The sequence below is a fragment of the Furipterus horrens genome, unplaced genomic scaffold (assembly GCF_987537825.1).
Source record: "Furipterus horrens unplaced genomic scaffold, mFurHor1.1.pri manual_scaffold_11, whole genome shotgun sequence".
NCBI lineage: Eukaryota > Metazoa > Chordata > Mammalia > Chiroptera > Furipteridae > Furipterus > Furipterus horrens.
This window is the reverse complement of record NW_028327181.1, coordinates 4,947,848-4,969,468: the sequence shown is the minus strand read 5'-3', so window position 1 is coordinate 4,969,468 and position 21,621 is coordinate 4,947,848. Positions and strand designations below refer to the sequence as shown.

Genomic DNA, 21,621 nt, shown 5'->3' with positions numbered 1-21,621 from the left:
GGATTTAAAAAAAATTATACTTTATTATTTATCGCAGATTTTTCCTATATCGTGGGATTTTGTGGTACTGTATACATATGTTGTTAAAGTGATGTAGGTTTAAGAATAGGTTTAATGTAAGGTTCCTACTTCGCAGGGGGGTTCTGGAACATAATACCTGTGATAAGTGAGGGGATACTGTATTTATAACAATGCTGAAGTGAACATCTTGGGACACAAGTTTTGGGGTACTTATTTGATTATTTTCTTCTGATTAAATTCCTAGAAATGGAATTATTTGGTAAAAGGGTACACATAAGCATTTAAAATCTCTAAGAATCTGTTCAGGATTCTAAACAATCTCTTATTTTATTGCTGAAATGAAGAATGAGAATTAAAAGATGATCATGATTATGAGAATTAAATGTGGTATTTGTTATGAAGCTACATTTCTACCATGTACTTTAATCTTTTAGGCCTTAATGACACAAGCTCTTCTAAATCATTTACTTGGAGTCTTAATTTTATTGTGCCAATGGCCTGTCTGTGAAAAGGCTTAGACCCTTGAATATGTGATTTATAAAGCTACCTTTTATATTTTGAAGACAAGAGAGCAATAGTCATGTGACTTTTTAAAGAGCTTAACACAGATATTCTTTGGTGTTCGGTTTATGCTGTGTGGTGGGAGGTTTTCTGGCTTAAGCTTTTATATTTATTCTTTAGTAGATTGTGCATTGCATTCCTAAAAATAAATTGAAACAAAAGCTGCATAAAACCATGAAATATTTTTCTGTTTTCAGATGTCTTCAGTAAATGTAAAGGTGATCTGTTAGAAGTTAAAAATGGTAACTTGAAAACACACCCTACTCGTTTAGAAAATCTAGTCTTCTTTGTTGAGGTATGTTTTGTTTTCTTCCTGAAAAACCAGATTTTAAAAAATTGTATGCAGGATTAATTTTTCAAAAATAAACAGATCATAGGCACCATATACCTTTAACTTAATCCCTCACCCTTGCCTTTCGTTAATTGAAAAAACGATTTGTCCTTTTCCGAGCTAATTCCTTCCAAGACACCAAGATTTCATTCATAATGCTTAGGTAGCCCCGGCTGGTGCGGCTCAGTGGATTGGGTGCTGGCCCGTGAACCGAAAAGTCACTGGTTTGATTTGTGGTCAGGGCACAAGCCTGGGTTGCGGGCCGTGTCCCCGTTGATGTTTCTCGCCCTTTCCTTCTCCCTCTCTTCCCCTTTCTAAAAAAATAAAATAAATAAAATCTTAAAAAAAAAAAAAAAGCTTAAGTAAACTTCTTGAAATTGGCTTTACTCATCTGAAGATTTCTGATCCACTTCAGATCCAGATGTTTTCTGTTCACTTTTCTTTTTGACTCAGCTATTATTTAGTTTAGATTAATTCCTCTATTTCTTTTATTTGTTGTTGCTATCCTCTCATAACTGAGATTCTGCATTACAAAGGAGGATCCAGGAGCTGATATAGCAAAACTCTACTTTTTAGCAGAGAGAGGAGAAGGGTCACAGACACTCATATTCCGTTATCTTTTCTTTAATTTCTGTGGCACGTTTATTTACTTTTCTTCCCCTATAGTCTGTAAGCTTCATGAGGGTGGTATTCTCTGTTCTGGTGACTGGTACATTGTAAGAGCCTAGGATACACTTCATGAATGAATGAATAATAATTGCATGCATATGTACATGCATACACTGTAGCATAGAAGAAGACATGTAAACACCTAACTGAATACAGTGGACATATGCTGACTAACTGGGGAGAGTCTCCGTATATATTGAAATTAATGTTTGCAGGTAAGGTAGGGTCTTTCCAGGCTGGACAGTTGTGTGGGAAGAGACCTATTACAAAGAACCCGTGGGTTCCATGTTTAGGAATTTGGACTTCTCACTTGAGTGAAAAGGATGTTAGTAGGTCCCCACTTCCTACAGGGAAGAGAAAGGAAATTGAATCAAGTGGACGATGGACTTAGAGCTGGAAGAACCTGAAGGAAGATTTAAGCTGTTAGAGGAATCTAAGCAGGAGGTGATGAAGGCCTGGATCACCGTGGTGATCATGGAAATTAGAGCGGGGAGAGTTGGAGGAGAAGTCAAAGGGACTTGTTTAGGAGAGCTGCCCATTTCTTCGTTTAATCCATTACATTTAACTGTCCCTGATAGACACCTCGAGTGCAGTCCTTATTCACGAATTTGCCGCTTTTTTTTTCAGACGGTTTCTATTATCCTTTGGGTGTCCAGTTACTGTGAGAGTGTCCTGAGACCATACAAGTTAAATTTACAGAAAAAGAAAAAGAAGAAAAAAGAAACCAGCATTATTATGGTAATAACAGAGAAAAGACAAGTCATAATCTGGCTGCATGCTGCTTTTTCTTTTTACTGTTCTCTCGCTTGTTGTAAAGAGACCTTCGGATCCTCTCTGCATTTATTTTCTCTCCCCAGCAGTTTTTTAAAAATTGCACACCTACAGGGAAGCTGAAAGGCTAATACAATGACATCCAAATATCCTTCCCCAGTCTTACCACTTGCTAATAGTTTGCCCCATTTGTTTTCTTTCTCTCTCTCATTCTCCCCTGCTCCCTCTTTTAGTCTGTTGAACCATTTGAAAGAAAAGTACAGACTTCATGATATTTAACACACCAGGATAGCAGGGGCAGTCTTCTACTTCTACAAAACCACAGCACCCAAGAAATTTAATATCGATAGAATAATTATGTCCTTCATAGCCTTTTTAAAAAAAATACTAGAATCCCACTAAGGATCTGACATTTTTTAAATCTGACACTTCTTTAGCCTATTGTTTTTCCTGTATCGTTGAAGAGTCTAGCTAGGTTTCAGGTAGAATGTCCTACAATCTAGATTTGGCTGCTTGTCTCAGATTTAGATTAAACATAGATGTTGTGTCTTTTTTTAGCAAATTAAATCAAGGGGCACTAATGTTGTGATGTCCCATTATTGGTGACTTCAGATTTAATTGTTTGATAAAGGAAGTGTCTCCTGGATGTCTTTATTATAAAGGTGTTCTTACCCCTCTAATTAATAAGTAATCTATGGGATGATGCCCAGAATGAATATCCAGTTTCCTGGCACCAGGTTTTCATCCATTGGTTTTAGCATCTGTTGTTAGTCTAGCTTGCATGAATCATCATTACATTGATGGTTCCACAATGGTGATTTTTAAAAATTCTCAATCTATTTATTAGATGGCACTATTTTCTTTTATGTGTATATATATATATTCAAATATATGTATATTTTTAACATCACTATTTGAATATCACTATGGACTCATTCTGTTTTAAGTTTACATTATAATCCAATATTGGTCTGCTGCATGGGCAACAGCAGACCCTCCATATCACCCTGCCCAGGCTCTGTAGCTTCAGCTTCATTGGAGAGGACACTCCAGCGTCATCGCAAGATGTCGATTCAACACGGGAGGAGACAGATACCGTGTCACTCCCGAGTCGGACTGCACAGCCATTCTCGGCGGTGCAGATAGACTCTTAAGAAGCTACACCATCGTCTCTCGAGACGGACGGCTGCCGACGACGAATCCAATATCATTTTCTTTTGGATGTTCAAATTGGCTAGTGGGAGCCACTGTAATCTGGTTCCTGTCCTTGAACATGTCCATATCTGTTTTTAAGCCCTTATATTTTGGAACAGCAAAACTACTCCAAGTACTTTGTACTTTCCCACTGAACTGAAATCAGACATTTTTTCAAGGAGTCCTGGTTCCTTCAATGGGAATGGTATTTCAAAACCAAGATCTAAGTGTTAGGTGTACTAATTATTATTAGGGTTTCATAATTTCTCATTTATGTCAGTAGAGAGAGACAGGAAATTTATTACACACACCAACACACACGTAGAGTTTTAAATAATTAAATCTTACTGATACCTCCAGCTTCAGTCTAATATCACTGTTCTTCCTTCTGTTCCTTTTTTCCTTCCATGTTTGTAACTTCCTTTTCATGGAGTGAGAACCCTGGTTCCCAACAGTATCAGTATATTTGTTCATTTGCTGTTTAACAATAAATATCAAATAGTTTTGGAATTAGTACAGTTCCACTACTAGTTCCGCTAACAAATGCACTAAATAAAGTTCAAATTTTTTGTAGACGTCTTAGAATATGTTTCACCCAGCATTTTTAGATAAGAAAAAAAAAATGTTCCAGTGAATGTAGATAGCTGAGTTATTCTGTAAAAGCACTGGAATTAAAAACTGAGATTATGTTATTAGTGGGATGTAACTGTTAGTTTAGTTATATGCCAGTAACATCTGGATTTAGTGTAAGTATAATGTACTGTAGTATCTTCTAGGGAAAATTCCCCTTAGCTACTCTTTTTCAGAATTTTCTCAGCTGTAGTCACTCATTATTTTTCTATTAGAGCTTAGAATATTCTATTTCTGTTATTAACATTAGGGGAAATCTCAAAGACATGAAGAAATGAAATCTTGGCTCCTCTCATCTTTAGTGTTCCAGGAGGTTCTCAGCCTTAAGCTGAGTAATGGCCAACTAAGATAATTTTCTATTGGAATTTCTTCTGTCATTTCCCAGAGTGAACTAAAATCTCATTTAAAAAATGCTGAAGTCATTGTTGCTGAGTTATTTGGTGGCAATTAAATTTATTATGGTTTTAGAGACTGTGTTAATACTCAAAACTGTACCTATCCATGTTACTGTTAATAGCATTAAGTAATGCTTTCGTATGAAATTAGTATAGCTTACAGGAAATATGTCTGATAATCTTTCAACTTTTTAAAAATCTTTTTTTCAGCCACCTGTCTTTACCAATTTTCAAGACTATGTTACTGGGCTTCAGACTTTAATTTCCAATGTTGTGGATCATATTAAAGGGCTTGAAACACATCTAATTGCACTTAAACTTGAAGACCTTATTTTAGAAGACACTTCTCTCTCACTGGTAAGAGAATGTAGGCTATGAGCAATAAGCTATATAAAAATATTCACATTCTTATCTTTATCACAAGGACATGTTAATTTCCAATTTATCATTCTTCCCTTACAGGAATTGTGATTAGAAAGTGCCTGCAGTAGTCGTTTGGTGTGGTGGGGGTGGGAGCGGTGGATTCCCCTCCTTTATTTCCACCCTGTTGCCCCCCTTCTTCTGTACATCGTAGGGGTTCTTTTACTGTGGAAACTAACGCTGCATTGGTGAGGAGTAGAGTTAGCGCTGTCCCTTTTGTGAGCACCAGAGGAAACCAGGTACATTTTTGTAATCCAGAGACAATCTCCTTGAGTGAGAACTTACCTGCCACTGGGCTGGCTGGCTTCTTTGCCACCCTAGTGGTTATTACTGGGAAAAGAAGAGATGCTGGACATCAGAAATAATTATGTCACTAATAATTAGGCTAGAGCAAGCTAGCCAAAAAAAAGGAATGGAATCACGTATGGAGTCAAATGTAGTCGTCATCAGATTTCTCCTGATAGTTATTTTAGGCTGGTTTCTTAAAATTCTGTCAGCAAAATCCCTGTAAAGTCTTGCCTTTAAAATGTGGATTCTTTAAAAAAATTAAATAAATGAAGTTCTCAGCCTGAAATAATTGAAGATTTAAAGGTGTCAGGTGAGTTAACTAACATTCACCAGTCTGGAACAGGTTTAGGATTTTGATAAAGGCCAGAAGGGCAATGGTGGTACCCCTGTTTCTGGGGGTTCTCCAGTGATGGAAGTTGATCTTGAGAGGATGCTTCCCTTGAGCGTTGTCTGACCTGAGCCTCTGCCGGTGAGGGAACCCATCCCGTCATCTGAGGGCATCCGTCACCCTAGCCCCAGACTCCCCCAGGAAAGGGAAAGGAATTTTGCCGCCGACACCAGGTGTGAAAGGCTGCAGGCTCCTGTTGTAAAGCTTCAACACAAAGTGGGGCGGGGGGCCTACTGTGGGAAGGAGCCTTTCCCGCTCCCAAAGACTGGATGAAGAAACCGAAGTTTGGTTTTAGCCTAATGAGCCTGATACGCAGCTGCTTCCCACGTGTATTGGAATGAGTGTAGACTTCAGTGGCGATTAGAAGTACTAATTGATGAATCATTTAACTCGTTAGTATTTTTGTCTCCTATTTTTAAGCCTTTGTTTTGAAAGTAAAATATGCCTATGCTAAAAAAATAAAAATGTAAAGGATAAAGAAAAAATACAGTGAAATGTCTCCCTCCCACTCTAACCTGTGCCCTAGTCAGTTCCCTTCCCCAGCAGGAACTGCTATTACCAGTAGTTCCTCATGCACTCTTCCTGAGTCAGAGACGGCATCTGCAAGCGTGTCATGTCTGTTTCTCTCTCCTCCTCTTGCCGTTAAATGGATGTGATAGCACGCTCTACATGTTGTTTTGTCTCTTGCTTTTTGTTTACTTAGACTATGGGAGATCATTACTTATGAGTAATTATCTACCTTATTTTTTAATCATCTGATAGTATTCATTATTTCTTTACACACAAATGTTTGTTTCAAGAGAATTAGAAAACAGAGAGCAGTACCTCCCAGTTCCCAGCCTCAAATCTGTCCCAGGCCCACAATCCAGAACCATCCCCACCTCTCCCTCTTACCTATTCCTATAACACATTCGTACCTGCCACTAGCCTTTGTAACTTCCGGACGCTTGTGAACCCAGTGGAGGCTCAGTAATTGAACCCTAGAGGAGAGGTACGTCACAGGTAGGGTTTTTGCCTTCTGCTCTCATGTGAGAGACACTTGCCGGTCCTTTAGGGACACTTATACAAAGAAAGAAATCGGTAATTTATAGTTGTAACTTTTTACTTTTTAGACCAAATCCAAACCCATTTTGTATTTAAAACTCACATCCCCTTTCCTGAATACTATAGAAAAACAAAACTTCAAAATTACAGTACTTAAAAAACACAAAAAATATCTTGCAGATTGCACACTTGAACAAATACGACATTACTTCATATGGTTGGGTTTTGCTGGGTAGCTGAGATTTTTAATAAGTAGTTATAAATTTATTGAGCCTGCTGCTGTTGGGCTGAAGGCTTGGAGAAATACGGCAAAGACCCGGCTGTAGAGAGAGACATAGAAATTAATTTGGACCAAAAATTTGAGCTAGTCAATAAGTCTTACTAGGGAGGGGACGTTTGAGGATTAAGTTCTCACCAGGCCGACAGGAATGGATTAAAGGAATTCCAAACAGCAGGAGGCAAACAGAAGCATGGAAGCAGGAAAGTGAGTTAATTGTGTGGGCACCAGGAGTCAGTCGGTCGCCAGAGCCTTTAGCCTTTGCATTTTATGCAGTTGAAAATGGCTCACCCAGAACGGTAGTTTTAATTTATATCTGAGGAACTGGTATCTGGGGGATGCTTTCTGAGCAGGACCACTAATTCTTGTCTCCTTTGTAGGAAGAGAGAAAGTTTTCAAAGACTGTGCAAGGGAAGGTGCAGAGCAGTTATCTGCACTCCCTTCTGGAAATTGGGGAGCTGCTGAAAAAAAGACTTGAGACCACAAAGAAACTAAAAATTTAAGGAAGCGTGAACCACGGGCACTGACGACTCTACAGCAGAAAATGGTATCATCTTCCCAGGCAAAGTCTACATCTGGTTGAGCACCATTTTAATCCAGAACTTCCTCATAAAATGCATGAAGGACTTTGATCGTGAATTAATTTTTTAGATATTAAATGTATACAACTGATTAAATTATTGTATATAAACCAGAAGCAGGACCCTCATCTGGGTTTGACCACTTTTTATACATGTTCATATGCATATAGCAGCCACAAGAGAACCCCACTTTTCTTCTGCCCTTCTATCACCAGGAACGTCTGGTCAGGGACGGTCCTATAAAAGCAGCAATAGAAATTCAGCGTAAAGCATCGACCTCAGAGCAGCTGAATGGCCCTAACATGATAGCAGTGGACATTTTGGTCTGGTCCTTGAGCCTTAGGAAGCAGAGGGGAGTAGAGGGGGACGACGGCTGGGAGCAGGCCCTCTTTCCATGTTAGCAGTTTAGTTTTTGAGGCTTGTTCAGCTGTTCCCACAGAACCCAAGGCAGGGACCCAAAGGGCCTCAGATGACATTTGGCATAAGTACCTGCCACTGAAGGGCACCTCTCAGACAGCCACAGGCGCTCAGTATTGGTTTAATAGACCTACTAGCGAAGACATCCCCATCCTAGCTCCAGTGAGGGCTGTGTCACAGATAGGCTCCTGTTAACTTATAGCTGTCTGGGGGGGAAGCAGTGCAGACCACTTATAATAAGCCTGCTGAGGACTAGCTTGCTGTCATTCACCCATTTGGGAAAAATGGGAATCACTTTTAAAGAAGAGAAGTGTTTATTATATATGCAGGCAAGTGGGATACCAATGTCATTGGTTTTGTGAGATACACACATATATATAATTTTACATATATATGTATATTTTCAAGCATATGTGTGTGTATATGTGTGTGTGTGTGTATATATATATATATATGTATGCTTGAAAATAAAGATATACTTTAGTTTTTTTGTTTTTTTTTTTTAAGTGGGGGGTTGGGGAAGGAAGCAAGGAAGGAATGTATATTATGGACTTAACCTAGGTTTTAAGTTTTAGACTGGTGAAAGAAATGTTACCCATGGGTTTGGAGGTTCAGTGTTCTTCAGACTTGAGAATTAGGCCAGGATGGTGTTTACATTGTTCACCTGGGGCCCCTCAGACTAGAGCTTCTGAAGTAAGTCTGACAGAAATGGGAAACGTTGCTCTTGAAAATGTTACAGTTCATACAGTTGCTTAGATAATGTTTTCGTGTTTGAATCTGTGCTTGTTTTTGGTCTTTGTTACCCAAATACTGTTGAAGTTAGTAATTTTGTGAGAGCAAAGAAATGAATTTGATGAAGAAATTCAAGCATCTGGTGGAGGATTGGCCTTGAAGACCTTAAAGGTCCTTTCCAACTCACTTCTCCAATGAAATGTGACACTTTTTTCCTTCAAAAGTAACCAAAAGAGAGTTTGGAAAGTCTCTGTGTGCAAAACAATTGTATTTTGTCTCCTCATCTTGACTTTCTTAGACTCACAATTTGATAACTATTGAAACTTCAAACGAAATTTTAAAGAAAATTACCTTACCCACTTAAAATAAGACTTGTTGGAACTCTAGTCCATCAAGTTAATTTCAAAAAATGGGTTTTGATGTAAGTTGTTAGACATAGCTGTCATACCCCATCCCCAAAGCAAGAGCTGATTAACAAGATGAACTGAGAATTCTGATCGATTCCAAATGTAATTTAATGACTACATACCACAATTTCATAAAACTATGGTCCGTTTAAATGGAATTTTGTGTGTATACGGGATGGGGGTTTGTGTGTATGGCATGTGTTCATGAAATGATGTTTCTTTGAATATCCAAAAATACTGTACATAAAAGTAGAGATGCTCTTTGAAACATGTCCTCAACTGACCGTGATCAATGTAGCATGTGTTTGCCCAGTGGGCTGGCCTAGGTCCTCAGGGACAGTGTGTGACTCCACTGGTCTACCTGACTAGTCCCTTGCCCAGGGGCATCTGGGACCTCTACTAAAAACTCAAAAGGTGGGTTTTAGGGACAATGTTATGTTGAGGTAATTCTTCGTTACTTGCTGATATTCCTACTAAATGTAGCATTTCAATTAGATCCAACCTCTTACGTTTTCAGAAAATTGTAAAAAGAGTGAAATTATGCAGAAATGGCCAATATCTTTTATTAATCTGTTCTTTTGGAAACTCATGCACTATAAATTGTGTATAGTTTAAAAAATATATATATATATATTCTTACATGAGTAAAAAGCACCCTCTCCAGTAATTGTATGTCATTGGTATTTGAAGAGAATTCTCAAATAACCCATTGCTGCTGCTGCTGCTGTTTCTGGATTGTGTGGGTTTTGTTTTGTTTTTGTGTGGTAAATTGCTATTTAAAAAAAAAAAAAAAAGAGGAAAGGAGAAAAACACAACTACTGTTTACAGACTGAAAAATTACTGCTTTTTATACTACTGAGATCCTAAGTTAAGACTCTCCAAAGCGAACATTTCATTTAAATCATTTATCTGATGTGTTTAAAAGGTAAAGAAATTTTGTGTTCTCCAAATAATTGAAAAATGTACAAATGCCTAGCTGTGTTGCCCATCAATTTTGTATATTTTCATAATTTTAATTGTTCAAAATTGCATTATATTTTGCAATCACTATGTTTAATCTGGATGTCTTTCATTTTAACTTTTAATATAAAAAGGGGTTTCAGTGTATATATGGCCTTGTTATTGATACTCTTCCTACTTACTTGATGTGATTTATTGAAATGGGAAGTATACTTCCTTCTTCAGAATAAGCATAGCAAATCTACTTTAAACTGGAAGGGTTAATTTACATTTCTACCTGGTTCGTTTTTGTTCAGATTCCTAGAAACTACCTTTTAAATGGTATAATTCACCTCAATTTTGTATTGAGTGTTACATTTCTCAGAAAAATTGTAATATTTGTGAACTTAAAATTTATATTCCAAGGCCATTAATCTTTTTGTTTAAAAGTAGTACCTTGCATGCTAGCATTTAATAATTCAATATATATGTATTGAATACTTATTTTACTACATGCCACATTCCATTTTAGTCTGTTGATGGTAAATGAGACCACATATCCTAGTTAGTGGCCAAGGTGGGGAAAGTGACAATAAATATTAGCTTGTAATTAAGTTCTGTTTAATAAAATAAATCAGGGTATGTGATAAACTGGGTCATGAGAGGACGCTTTGAGTGCTGCCATCTGACATGAATGAGGAATAGTCAGCCATGGAAAAAGGAACAGAAGTTCAAAGGCCCCAAGGCAGGACACAGCTAAGCATGTTCCAGTGACCGGAACAAAAAAAGGCTCAAGTGGCTGGGACTTAATGAACATCCTAGGACGAGAGGTAGGGATTGAGATAGAAAGCAGAGTGAGGATCTGAGCAGTAAGGACTTTGAAGCCAGGGGAAGGAGTGAGATTTCTAAATTTGGTGGGAAGTCACCTGGAGGACTGCAGAAAGGCTGAGGACATGCCTTACCCAGGAGTGCATGAATCCACAGGCTACGACCAAGTTTACTCAGCCACACTGATGCATGGTGGGAAGAGCTGTTGGTGTTTTTCTGTCCCGTGATTACCAATTGCTTATCTGAGCCCTGAGGAGTCCGTCTTCGCCCAGTGTTACTTTCTTGTAGCAAATGGTGGGTCCTTGGTTATACCCCTCTGCCATTTTTAACCTTCCCCAGTCGGCTCAGGGTTATAATTTTTGATGTTCTTTGTTTTTTAGGTGCTATCACTGCTTGATGCAGACATGTATTTCATACAAGTGGAGGGTAAGCAACTGTGACCCAAATGCTTATAGATTATTTGTGGGATATCTAAAGAAGTTTATGCTTGAGCAGAGCTTTTATATAACCTCCAGCTTCCACATACCCCAATAAATAGGTCCCAGGTAATGTACTGTTTTACATACGGAAAAGTAAGACCACCCAGTGGGGTAGGGGCTGAATAACATTCAAACTGAAGCATTGATGAAATGAGCTAAAATCCTGACTCTCCCCCACCCCCTGCCCCGACCACCAACACATAACCCACACCATCTCACATTCTTAGTCTTGATGGCCATGTTCAAATTGCCATTGTATCTTGGTTCTCTACCAAACAATCAGTCTTTCCTGACACAATTCTAATGCCAACATTTTGTGGCACCAATTACCAAGGACTACTGGTAAATTAAAATTATTATTGGCAATATTTGAGATAACTTTAAAATTCCTTAATATAAGATTGTTCACGTTGGATCCAGGGTCTCATTTGCTTCAAATTATCTGGAACTTCCCTCAGAATTGTAATAGATGCTTGTTTGGTTCTAGAAAACCAGTCCATAGCCTTTGTTACAGATTAGTAGTATCTGAGGCACAATATTATTTAATTAGATGCTAAGAAGTAGAAGGAAGGAATCCCTGACCCCTAAGTCGTGCAAGTCAGTTCAGACTCTCAACTAGAAACAGGCCCATCTTTAATGAAAAATCTTTCATATAAAGAGCCTCTGATGTACAATAATCTACTCTTGTCCAATAGCCAATGTTTCTTCAACTCAAGACCCAAGGCTTATGATACCCAGCCTGGACGCTGGGTATCCAATGAAGTACCCTGGATGTTACCACCTCTCACCATTGAGAAGATGAGACCACATTCAGAGATGGTGGAAACTGTTCTTCCCTACCTGCCATTTGTCTTACTCTGATTTCCATAACACAGTGAACTTAGTTCTCTGAAAGTGACTATTTTAGATAGATAAGAAAAAAACTAGCCCTGGCCGGGTAGCTCAGTTGGTTAGAGCATCGTCCCAATACACCAAGGTCGCAGGTTTAATCCCCAGTAAGGGCACATACAAGAAGCAACCAATGAATGAATGAATGAATGCATAAATAAGTAGAACAAATCTATGGTCTCTCTCTCAAATCAATTTACAAAAACCAAAATCCTAGAACAGCTGAAGTAAGTTTACTGATAAGAAGCATCCAGAAGGATCTTCCAAAACTTAGAATTGAAAGAGTAGGGAAAGATATACAGTGGTGGGCCAAATATATACAGTGGTGGGCAAAAGTAGGGTTACAGTTGTAATAAAGTAAGTAATAATAATACAAGAATAAACTTTAATGTTCTCAAAATGGTAAATCTACTTTTGCCTGCCCCTGTATATTCTTTTGTCAAATGTTGACGAGTACTGCTCTGGCTGGTATGACTTTCAGTGCCGGCCTGCGAATTGAAAGGTCACCGGTTCAACTCCCAGTCAGGGCACATGCCTGGGTTGCGGGCCTGGTACCAGGTGGGGGGCATATGAGAGGCAATCTATAGATTTTTCTTTAACACATCGTTTCTTTCCCTCTCTTTCGTCCTCCCTCCCCCCCTCTCTGAAAATAAATCTTTAAAAATAAAACCTAAAAAATTTTTTTCCTTCAAAAATATGTTGAGAGTACCTATGCTGGCTATGGGCAGGCATTCAGGTTGAGCACCTTGTATCTAGTCGAACTGTTAGCCTAAGCTACCACAATTGTTTTCATTTCTTCTAATTCAACACATGGATTTGCCTGCTTTTGTTTCCAGTGACTAAATACCAATGTGGTTAAAACAAAAGGAGGGAACAAAAACATGTCATTTGCCAACTGCATTCAATTTAAATTTCTTTGTGTGGGTGCAATTCAGCATATTTCAGGAGCTGTAGTTGATCTTTTCAAATAGTTAATATGAAAGTGGGGATGTTACGAAGTTTACCATTGCAGATACTGCTCATCACACCAGAGAACAGATTTTGAAGTCAATACAATGCTCCTCTGCCTTTTTAAAAGTTGGCATTTAGTGAATAATGGAGTGACAAAGTAACTTAGATGGCAAATAGTTCCCCCGTTTTCGAAACTTTTACATTGGACTGAATTGTATCATTTAGCTGGCTAAAAACGAATTTGAAAAAACCTATCAGATTATATCAGCAAAACTAAGAATCTCCTATACATATTTCATGGAACATGGAAAATAATCACACTGAGGTTCATTAACATTGCCATTCAGTTTTACGGACAAGAAAATGTGTACAGCACAACTTACCACCCACAACCAGTCCACTTGGGTCTGAACACCAGTGGGAAATAAGGCAGACAGGCTTTGAACTGGGACCAGCTTCCACGGTGTTACCAGGGCAGTCTGTTACCCTGCTACAGTGGAATCTTACCAGCTTGGATTAAAACATAAAGTGGAAGGAGAAAGCAGGTCATAGTCCAAAGTATAATTTGTAAAAGAAAACTGAATGGCTTCGGGTCCACTTAACCAAAACATGGAAACTTTAATTGGGCCAGAATTACACCTGTCAAGGATGTGGGCAGTACATTCGTTATAGCACCAATTCCTTCTGAGGGGAAATTCACAAGCCATCTGAGTAAGTGTTCCAGCTGTACCTGGACTGGCGATAGAGCTGTCCCAAGCATGGTCATATCAGCATCAAAGTCTGGGCATGCTCAGGCTTCTTATTTCTTATGTTCCTCTCATACCACTTATATCCCAGGAGGGTCTCACAGTCAGCCGGTAACTCTCCCTCCCCACCCCCACCAAACTTTGGAAAACCCTGGAGGGCCTTTTTACAGCTCCTCCTTCTCAGCCCCTTTCTTCTGGAAGGCAGTCAAGATGTTTAAGCTCTTCTGGAGCTCTTCCTTCTTCCCGTCACTCATCTTATTCTTCTCGATCAACTTGGTGATCCGGGTTATCTCTGATGCCGGGAAGTCCTCACCCTGGTCTAAGACCTTCCCCATGATCTTCAGGTACTGCTCAGCCCACTTCTTCTCTGCCTTCTTCACATTTGCAAGGCTGTCTTGCCCCTGCCTCAGGAGGGCCTGGCGGGCCTGCACGTCAGAGGCCCTGATGAACTCTCCAGCGAGGGCATCATAAGCAGGCAGGCAGCCGGGCATACCCAGGTAGACCCCTTGCCCCTTCAGCCAGCGCTGGATGGCTCCAACCTTAACGGGCCCACTATATAGGACTGGGTTCTCAAAGTCCCCATCCCGGAAGAGGTAGAAGACTGGGTAGTTGTCTTTGTCCAGCTTGTATTTCTCACTTAGCTCCATATTCAGCTTGTCACCATAATCTATGAACAGAAACCAGATATAAGGAGCAAGACCCTGAAACGGCAGCGCGGAGGACTGCTATGAGGCCCACCTGAGCTGAGAGGCATCTTGTCTGCGTCTGAGCCGCTCCTCTGCTACTGCCTAGCCACGTGCCACTAGTCAAGTCACGTCTAACCTCTCCGAACTTCACTTTCCTCATCGGAAAGAATATTTACTACATGGCCACTGTGTGCCAGGTACGGTTCTTGGTGCTAGGGGTCTCGTGATTAATAGTATAAAGCTCTCTGGCCTCAGGGAGCTCCTATTCTTCTAAGGGTGAGAAGAGAGGTATAAACAAATGCGCATAAATGTTCAGTGCCATGATGAGAATAAAACAGGGTGACGTGACAGTGGGTAAGAAGGCCCATTTCAGGTTCTCATGTCTGCAGACATGACATGGGCTGAGGGACCTGAATATCAAGGAGCCAGACATGTGAGGATCTGGGAAAAGTGTCTGGTAGGAGAGACTGGAAGTGCAAAGCTGAGGCAGCCAATGAGCTGGGTGTATTTGGGATTACAAAGACTCGTCTGGCCAGAGCTCAGTGAGACGGGGGCATGTGTGGTAGGTCACACGGGGACTGCTGGGAGGACCCAATGAGGAGATACATGCATTTAACATGGTGGAGTTAAGTGCTTAATATGTGGTAGCTGTTAGCATTTGGAGTGTCCTTCCTAAGTGGCAACAGCAGTCCACGGGCTGAGGCCGTGACAACTGGTTTCTTACATTGTCACAAAGAAATGGCCAAGACCGCCTATCATAAGGTAAAAGAATATGAAGTGTGGGGTTTCAGTCCTTGTTCTGCCACTTTAAACTCTCTTGAGCAAGTTACTCTAAGCATTGTTTCTTAATTTGAAAAACAGGTCATAGTACTTCATAGTTACTCACAGGATGAGGTACATGTAAAACACTCGGTACAGTGGCCTGGCACACAGTAAACATTTGATAAACGTGAAAAAGCCCCAAGGGAGTGAACCTCGCAGTTGGGTCAGAAGTGACCCACTGCCCAGGAGAAGTGTGCCGGCTTTCTCTACCCAGGGCCAGCTTCCGAGGGGCCGAGGCCTTCCAGCCGGGAGGGCCCTGAGACAGGCAAGACCCCATTGCATGTGGGAATAAATACTTAGGTCGGGTTCTGGGTCAGCCCCCCACCCCACCCCCCAAGCATTGAGCTTCAGTTTTCCTTAAGTAGAACATGGAGATAGATAATACATCTGGCTTCTCAGGTGGGGGTCAAGTGAAGATTAAAAATGCAATTTCTGTAACATCTTGTATACATCTTTACAGACTGTACACCACTGAATGGTGGCCACTATTATTATTAATGCTGTCACTGCGTCTGAGAGCTGCCCTTGGTTTAGTGGCAACACTGATAGATCTGAGGTAAAGCCAAAACCCAACAGTTCTGGTACAAAAGAGCTAGCTGATCACAGACCCCTGCAAGAAGAACTCCAAGTTCTTCTGGTAAATTTAATGTCAACGGAGGGCAGAGGGTGAGGGATGGTGGATTCCCTCCCCTCAGGCACCTGCAAGGCCAAGCTGAGGCTCTGTGGTTACAGAATCTGCTCAAGCTAAGCTTGCTGTGGGTACCAGATTTCCTGAGAGGCCATGATCTCATTTTCACCCTTCGTGCAGCTCAGAGGGAAAGGTAATAGGTATCCCCACTACAAGTAGGGAAATAATTCCTAGCTTCCTCCGTTTCTGCCCTCCCCTGTTGTCTGGACCTGTCCATACCTGAGATCCCCACCTCTGCTACCAGGAGATCATCGTTGGAAGCCGAGTTTTCAGCCAGACGCTTGAACTCATCCTGCTTCTCACCGTAGGGGTACTGGGTGTCGAACTTCACCAAGACGAACTTGCTCTTGGGAATGACCTGAGGATGCACAGAGCTGAGCAATTGGGGGTTCCAGGAACCTTTGGGGCTAACTGCCTTTCCCAGTGGACCCCTGATTAAGAAACAGAGTGGAAACCAAGGCCACAAGGGAGACAAGTTCTCACATACTAATAGTCATTCACTCACCCAGTGATTCATTTAACAATTTAGTGATGCCTGCCTTGTGCTGGGTACCCCATTGGTGCTTGTTCACTTATCAAAGACGTACACTACCTTGTCTAGAATAAAGCTGTAGATGTTCCTGTGGTAAGGCCAAGGAGACCCAGCACATAGTACACTGGCCCCTGTCATGCCCATCATCCCAGCAGGGCCTTTCTCAGTAAACACTGAAGCAGAAAAATGACAAAAAATAACCAACTAACCATCTATAAAGGAGTTGGCACCATGGAGGATGCTTTGGCTAGGGAGCCCACAGTTTGAACTCTGCAATTTCAGGGCTCAGAAGAAGTTGCTGAGAGGCCAGGCTTGGGACAATGTCCCCTCCCTAGACCACAGACTGTTAGGGCCAAGGACTTTTATTTTAATTGTAAAGTTCACTTCACCAATTTAGCCAAGTTAAACTGTACAGTTTAGAGGGATTTAGTACATGGACAATGTTGTGCAAATATCACTAATATCTAGTCCCAGATCACTTTTACAACCTGAAAAGGAACCACGTACCACCCACTGCGCAGTCATTCCCGAGGCCTCCTTCCCCCCAGTCCCTGGCAACCACTAATCTGCTTTGTCTCTATGGATTTGTCTACTCTGATGGGATCATATAATACGTGGCCTTTTGTGACTGCTCTCTTTTACTTCGCACAGTGTTTGCAAGGTTCATCTATGTTGTAGATGCATCGGTAGTTCATTTCTTCTTGTGGCCAAATAAATATTCCACTGTAGAAACAGACCACAGCTTGCTTAGCCATTCATCAGCTGATGGACAATTGAAATGTTTCAACCTTTTGGCTTTTTGTGAATAGCTGTTGTAAACATTCATGTACAAGCTTTTTTTTCCACCTGTCTTCATTTCTTTTGGGTATATACCTAGGAGTGGAACTGAGGGGTCATGTAGTAATTCTATGTTTAACATATATATGGAGGAATTCCAACGACTTCTTTTGAAGGTTTTTTGTCCAATGCACTTATGTGATTTAACAGATTACTTTTGGTCAGTATTGTGGCCTTCTCTTCCTCTTACAACTTTCTTGTTTTTCTAATCAAATACTGCCAGTCAGTATTTCATCACAGGCTGGTATCATTCCAGTTTTTGTTAGTCCTTGTTCCCTATTGTGTTGACGTCCATTTAGTTTTAGGTTTTAAAAAATCTGTCGCACTGCCTATGGCACAAGAGAACAGGGAGAAGCCACTGCAACAGGTAATCTTTAAGTGGTCACTGACCCCAAAAAGTCTGAGCTCTGGGGGCCTAAGAGCAGGGAAAACTTAACATATAAATCAGATCACATCTCTCTGGCCCTACTAGCCTTATTTCAGTTCAACACGTCAAACTCATTCCCTCTTAGGGCCTTTTCATTTGCTGTCTCTGCTGGCTGCGATGCCCTTTCCCCAGTTCTTCCCATGGTTGTCTCTCAAAGTTCCGTTCAAATATCCCCCCCTAATGGAGGCCTTCTCCACTCATACCATCTAATACTGCTTCTTTTCCATCACACCCGATTGCTTACCCTGTTCTACTTTCTTCGCTGCAATGAATCATTCTCTGACATCCTTATTTGCCTGTCTGTTATCTGCCCTCTCCCCTAGAATGTACGTTTATGAAAATAAGGACCTTGTCTGACCTGTTTTCTGCTGTATCCCTGGTACCCAACAGTACCTGTATGTAGCAGATGCTCTAAAATATCTGCTTCATGAACAAAATTAGGGCAGACTTTGATAGCAGATGCTATGTGTTCAGTCGGAAACAATTTAGAAAGCACAACACAGGATTTTTACCTGCAAGGACCTATATTTGTATTATAGATAATATTAATAATAACAATGTTATTAATGTGGAACAAATTAATACAGTGCTCTAACACTGAAATAGAATTGAGAGGCCTCCATCTTTTATTCTCACCATTCTTACCACTGGCAGAATGGTTTTGAATGGCAAGCATTTGCAAAATAAGTTTTTCATATATATATATATACACACATACATACACACATAGATATATATATATATATTTTCCCTCAGTCTGTACCTCTTATTTGCTTTAGGAATCTCTCTTTTCCTCATCCTTGAGGAACTGGTTCCACCATAACCTGCACTTAGGCAAGTTGCTTCTTCAATGTACAGATGAATTCATTACTCATACATTCATTGAATAGAAAGGTACTGAGGGCCTATCATGTGCCATGCCCTGTTCTAAGTGAACAAGAAAATGGACAGTAAAGAAAAAGGACAGGGCCTCTTATCTCTGTGATGGTGAAGGGCAAGAAACAAAAAAAGACACCAGAAATCACTTGAAAGGCAGAGCATGGGCGGAGGCCCCAGGACATGATAACACTAGGAAGCTCCCCTTCTGTTCAATAATAATGAAGAGAGTGAGATTTAGAGAGGGACTGGAGAAAACATTTGTTCATTCAACAAACTATTATTGAGCATCTTCTGTGACATATAACCCGCTAGGTTAAGCAAAATGATCAGTGACCAAAATAGGCAAGGTAGTTATATGCTTCCCAAGCATATAACACTGTAGTGCGAGAAATGATGAAAGAGAGAAGAAAATATATTGGTGACAAGTGCTCTTTACACAGAAGTCAAACAGGATAACGTGCCTGGCACTTTAGGCTGGGGGAGGGAAAGACTGAGAAGGTAACATTTAACCTAAGCTTGGATGATGAGAAGCAACCAGCCTTCAAAGATTGGGCAAAGAATGTTCTAGTCACAGGTGCAGAGGGCCTTAAGCAGTAATGAGCTAGGAGTATTTAGAGGACAGAAAGCATGTGTGGCTGGAGCAGAGGGAACAAAAAGGAAAATGGAGAGGGAAGCGAGCGAGGGTCAGCTCATGTAGGACTTAGGCTACGATATGGAGAGGAAGCTACTGCAATGGTAGCTTTGATCTGGAGGTAGCAGTAAAGATGGAGACACACCAAAGGATTAGGAAAGAATGTTAACTTTACAGCGCAAAGTCTCCATCTAAGCCACATTTGGCCTGTGATGTTATCCCATTTCCATGTTTGGGGGGGTAGGGGCGACACTTTGCCAGTAAAGGCCCCCAAAGCATAGGGTGCTGTGGGGTGTGCTTCACAGCCAACCAGCCATACCTACACTTTTAAGTTCTTGAAACTTGGCCGTGAATGGGCCACACGTGCCAAATTCACGATAAGAAACCCTTTTGAAATAGGAAGGGTTCAACCACTTGAGATCGATTTAGAACACCATTTCTTGGTTTCGTTTCCCAGCAACGGGTACAAATTAAGAAAATACAGCAACGGGCTCTCTCTCAAACCCTTAGCTTGCCCATCTTGTAAGCAAAGTTAAGAGTTGCCAGAGGGTGAAGACAGGTGCAAGCGGAGGGTTTTGGGACTGCATTCAGCCTTCAACATTTCCAACGGCCATTTACCCAGGCCAGGCCCTCAAATTCTGTACATTTGGGAGTGAGGGGAGTGCCTTGACCCTATTTTATTCATTTTGTCCCCAGACCCAAGATATTCCCTATAGGATGGTTGAACTGAAACTTATTCTTAGTGCTTGTACTTTTCAGGGAGACGCAGGCTATCGGGACATTGTTTGCGTCTTTCAAAGCAGGCTGCAACCCACGCCAAGGGAAGAGGGGCGCAGAGATGCAAGCTGACACTACGGCTTTCTGCCCGGCCCGCCGCCCAACCACCGCTGGAGCTGTGGCTTCCGCCCGGCACAGCCCTCCCGGTCTCCCACTTGGGACTCGAGGATTGGATCTCGCCTGGCACCGCCCACTCCCCACTGGTGAAGGAAAGGGACATCGAGTTCCCTGGCCTGGGTCTCTGAAGCTCTTTTGCAAAAGAGGAAGCAAATACAAATACTGTGAAGGCAAGGGTGCGCGGGGCCCCTGGAGCGTGTAAACCCACGGTCATGATACGGCCTCGGCCTAGAGTCCGCCAGCGCTATCATATGGTGGGAAGCCCCGGGATCGTCGTTACAGATCACCTGCCAGCCCTCTGGCCCCTGCGTCCCCCACGGGTGCGCTCTCCCCTGGGCACTCTTGGCTGCACCTGCGCGCGATGTTCCCCGCCCCCGTTACCTTGTAGAAAGTGACTGTATCCAGGGGAAGGGAACCCTTGGTGTGCAGGCCTCTACTGCCCTGCGGAGCGCAGAGGAGCAGGAGGAACAAGCAAAAGGGGAACAGTGGGGAGAGAGAAGCGGCACAGGGCATGGTGGCAGCCATAACGCCGGAGCTAGGAAGGCTGTCGTGCAGACAGCGCAGAGTCGCGAATCACGTGACCGGGATGGCCCGCAGAGAATCTCAACGCCTGTCTAGGTTGAGGGGGCGCGGCCACGTGAGGGGCGGGGACATGGGGGCTGCGGTGCGCGCGCACTCTACATAACTCGCGCCGTCCCCGGGTGAAAGGGAGGAGCGACGTGTGCGCGTGGCGAAGAGGGGCGGGGCAGGGTGTGAGGCTGTGGCGCACGCGCACTGGGCGAGGCGCGCAACCGGCCGCCCTTTTCCCGTCCGCCTCCGCGTGAGGAGAGGCACGAGGCGCGTGCTTGGCCGATTTGCAGCTCTCGGTTCCGTAGCTTTTCTCGTCTGTGAGGATGACGACGCCAGCCATTATTTCTTCCTGCCCTCGGGCCGTCAGGCAGCCGGCTGGGATCCACTCCTGCCTTCGGTTAGTCTGTCAGTCGGTGTGAGAGAGCGGCAGCTGGCCCAGGTTTGCCCTCAGGCCGCCGTCCGCAGCTGCCTCCCTTCGCCGTGCCCCTAGGTGTCAGGCGGGCCTGCCCGGAGGTGAGTGCCGCACCTGCTTGAAGAAGCAAAAAAGAAAATAAAAACAAAATCTGGAAACAACCCACGTGTCTCTCCTGAGAGGAAATGTTGGCTAAATTATCTCGTGTGGAATATTATACAGCCATCAAGTGGGATAGAACCGTTTCTCTTAAAACACGCTGCATACGGGTGGCGAGAATTCTTGT

General features: G+C 42.1%; 2 protein-coding genes across 2 annotated transcripts in view; one reads left to right on the top strand and one right to left on the bottom strand.

Moving 5' to 3' along the window:
* NAA25 (N-alpha-acetyltransferase 25, NatB auxiliary subunit) overlaps nt 1-8,480 on the top strand; it is a 56,566-nt gene extending 48,086 nt beyond the window's left edge. Inside the window, exons 21-24 of the mRNA XM_090290733.1 lie at nt 780-877; nt 2,210-2,320; nt 4,783-4,929; nt 7,370-8,480. Coding sequence (XP_090146859.1) covers nt 780-877; nt 2,210-2,320; nt 4,783-4,929; nt 7,370-7,492 — 479 coding nt within the window. The 3' untranslated portion in view covers nt 7,493-8,480. The remainder of the gene's footprint in view (nt 1-779; nt 878-2,209; nt 2,321-4,782; nt 4,930-7,369) is intronic.
* A 5,533-nt stretch (nt 8,481-14,013) lies between these two features.
* ERP29 (endoplasmic reticulum protein 29) lies at nt 14,014-20,969 on the bottom strand. Its single transcript, XM_090292272.1, has 3 exons — nt 20,735-20,969; nt 16,373-16,511; nt 14,014-14,624 (listed from the first exon to the last, which is right to left on the bottom strand). Exons 1-3 carry the CDS (start codon nt 20,876-20,878, stop codon nt 14,122-14,124), a joined length of 786 nt encoding a protein of 261 aa, XP_090148398.1. The 5' UTR covers nt 20,879-20,969; the 3' UTR covers nt 14,014-14,121.
* Between the last annotated feature and the right edge of the window lie 652 nt (nt 20,970-21,621).

Coding starts and splice junctions, on each gene's coding strand:
- ERP29 (XM_090292272.1), bottom strand. CDS start 20,878: ATGGCTGCCACCATGCCCTGTGCCGCTTCTCTCTCCCCACTGTTCCCC. Junction 16,512..20,734: donor ATACAGTCACTTTCTACAAG/GTAACGGGGGCG, acceptor GTGCATCCTCAG/GTCATTCCCAAGAGCAAGTT. Junction 14,625..16,372: donor AGCAGAGGTGGGGATCTCAG/GTATGGACAGGT, acceptor TTCTGTTCATAG/ATTATGGTGACAAGCTGAAT.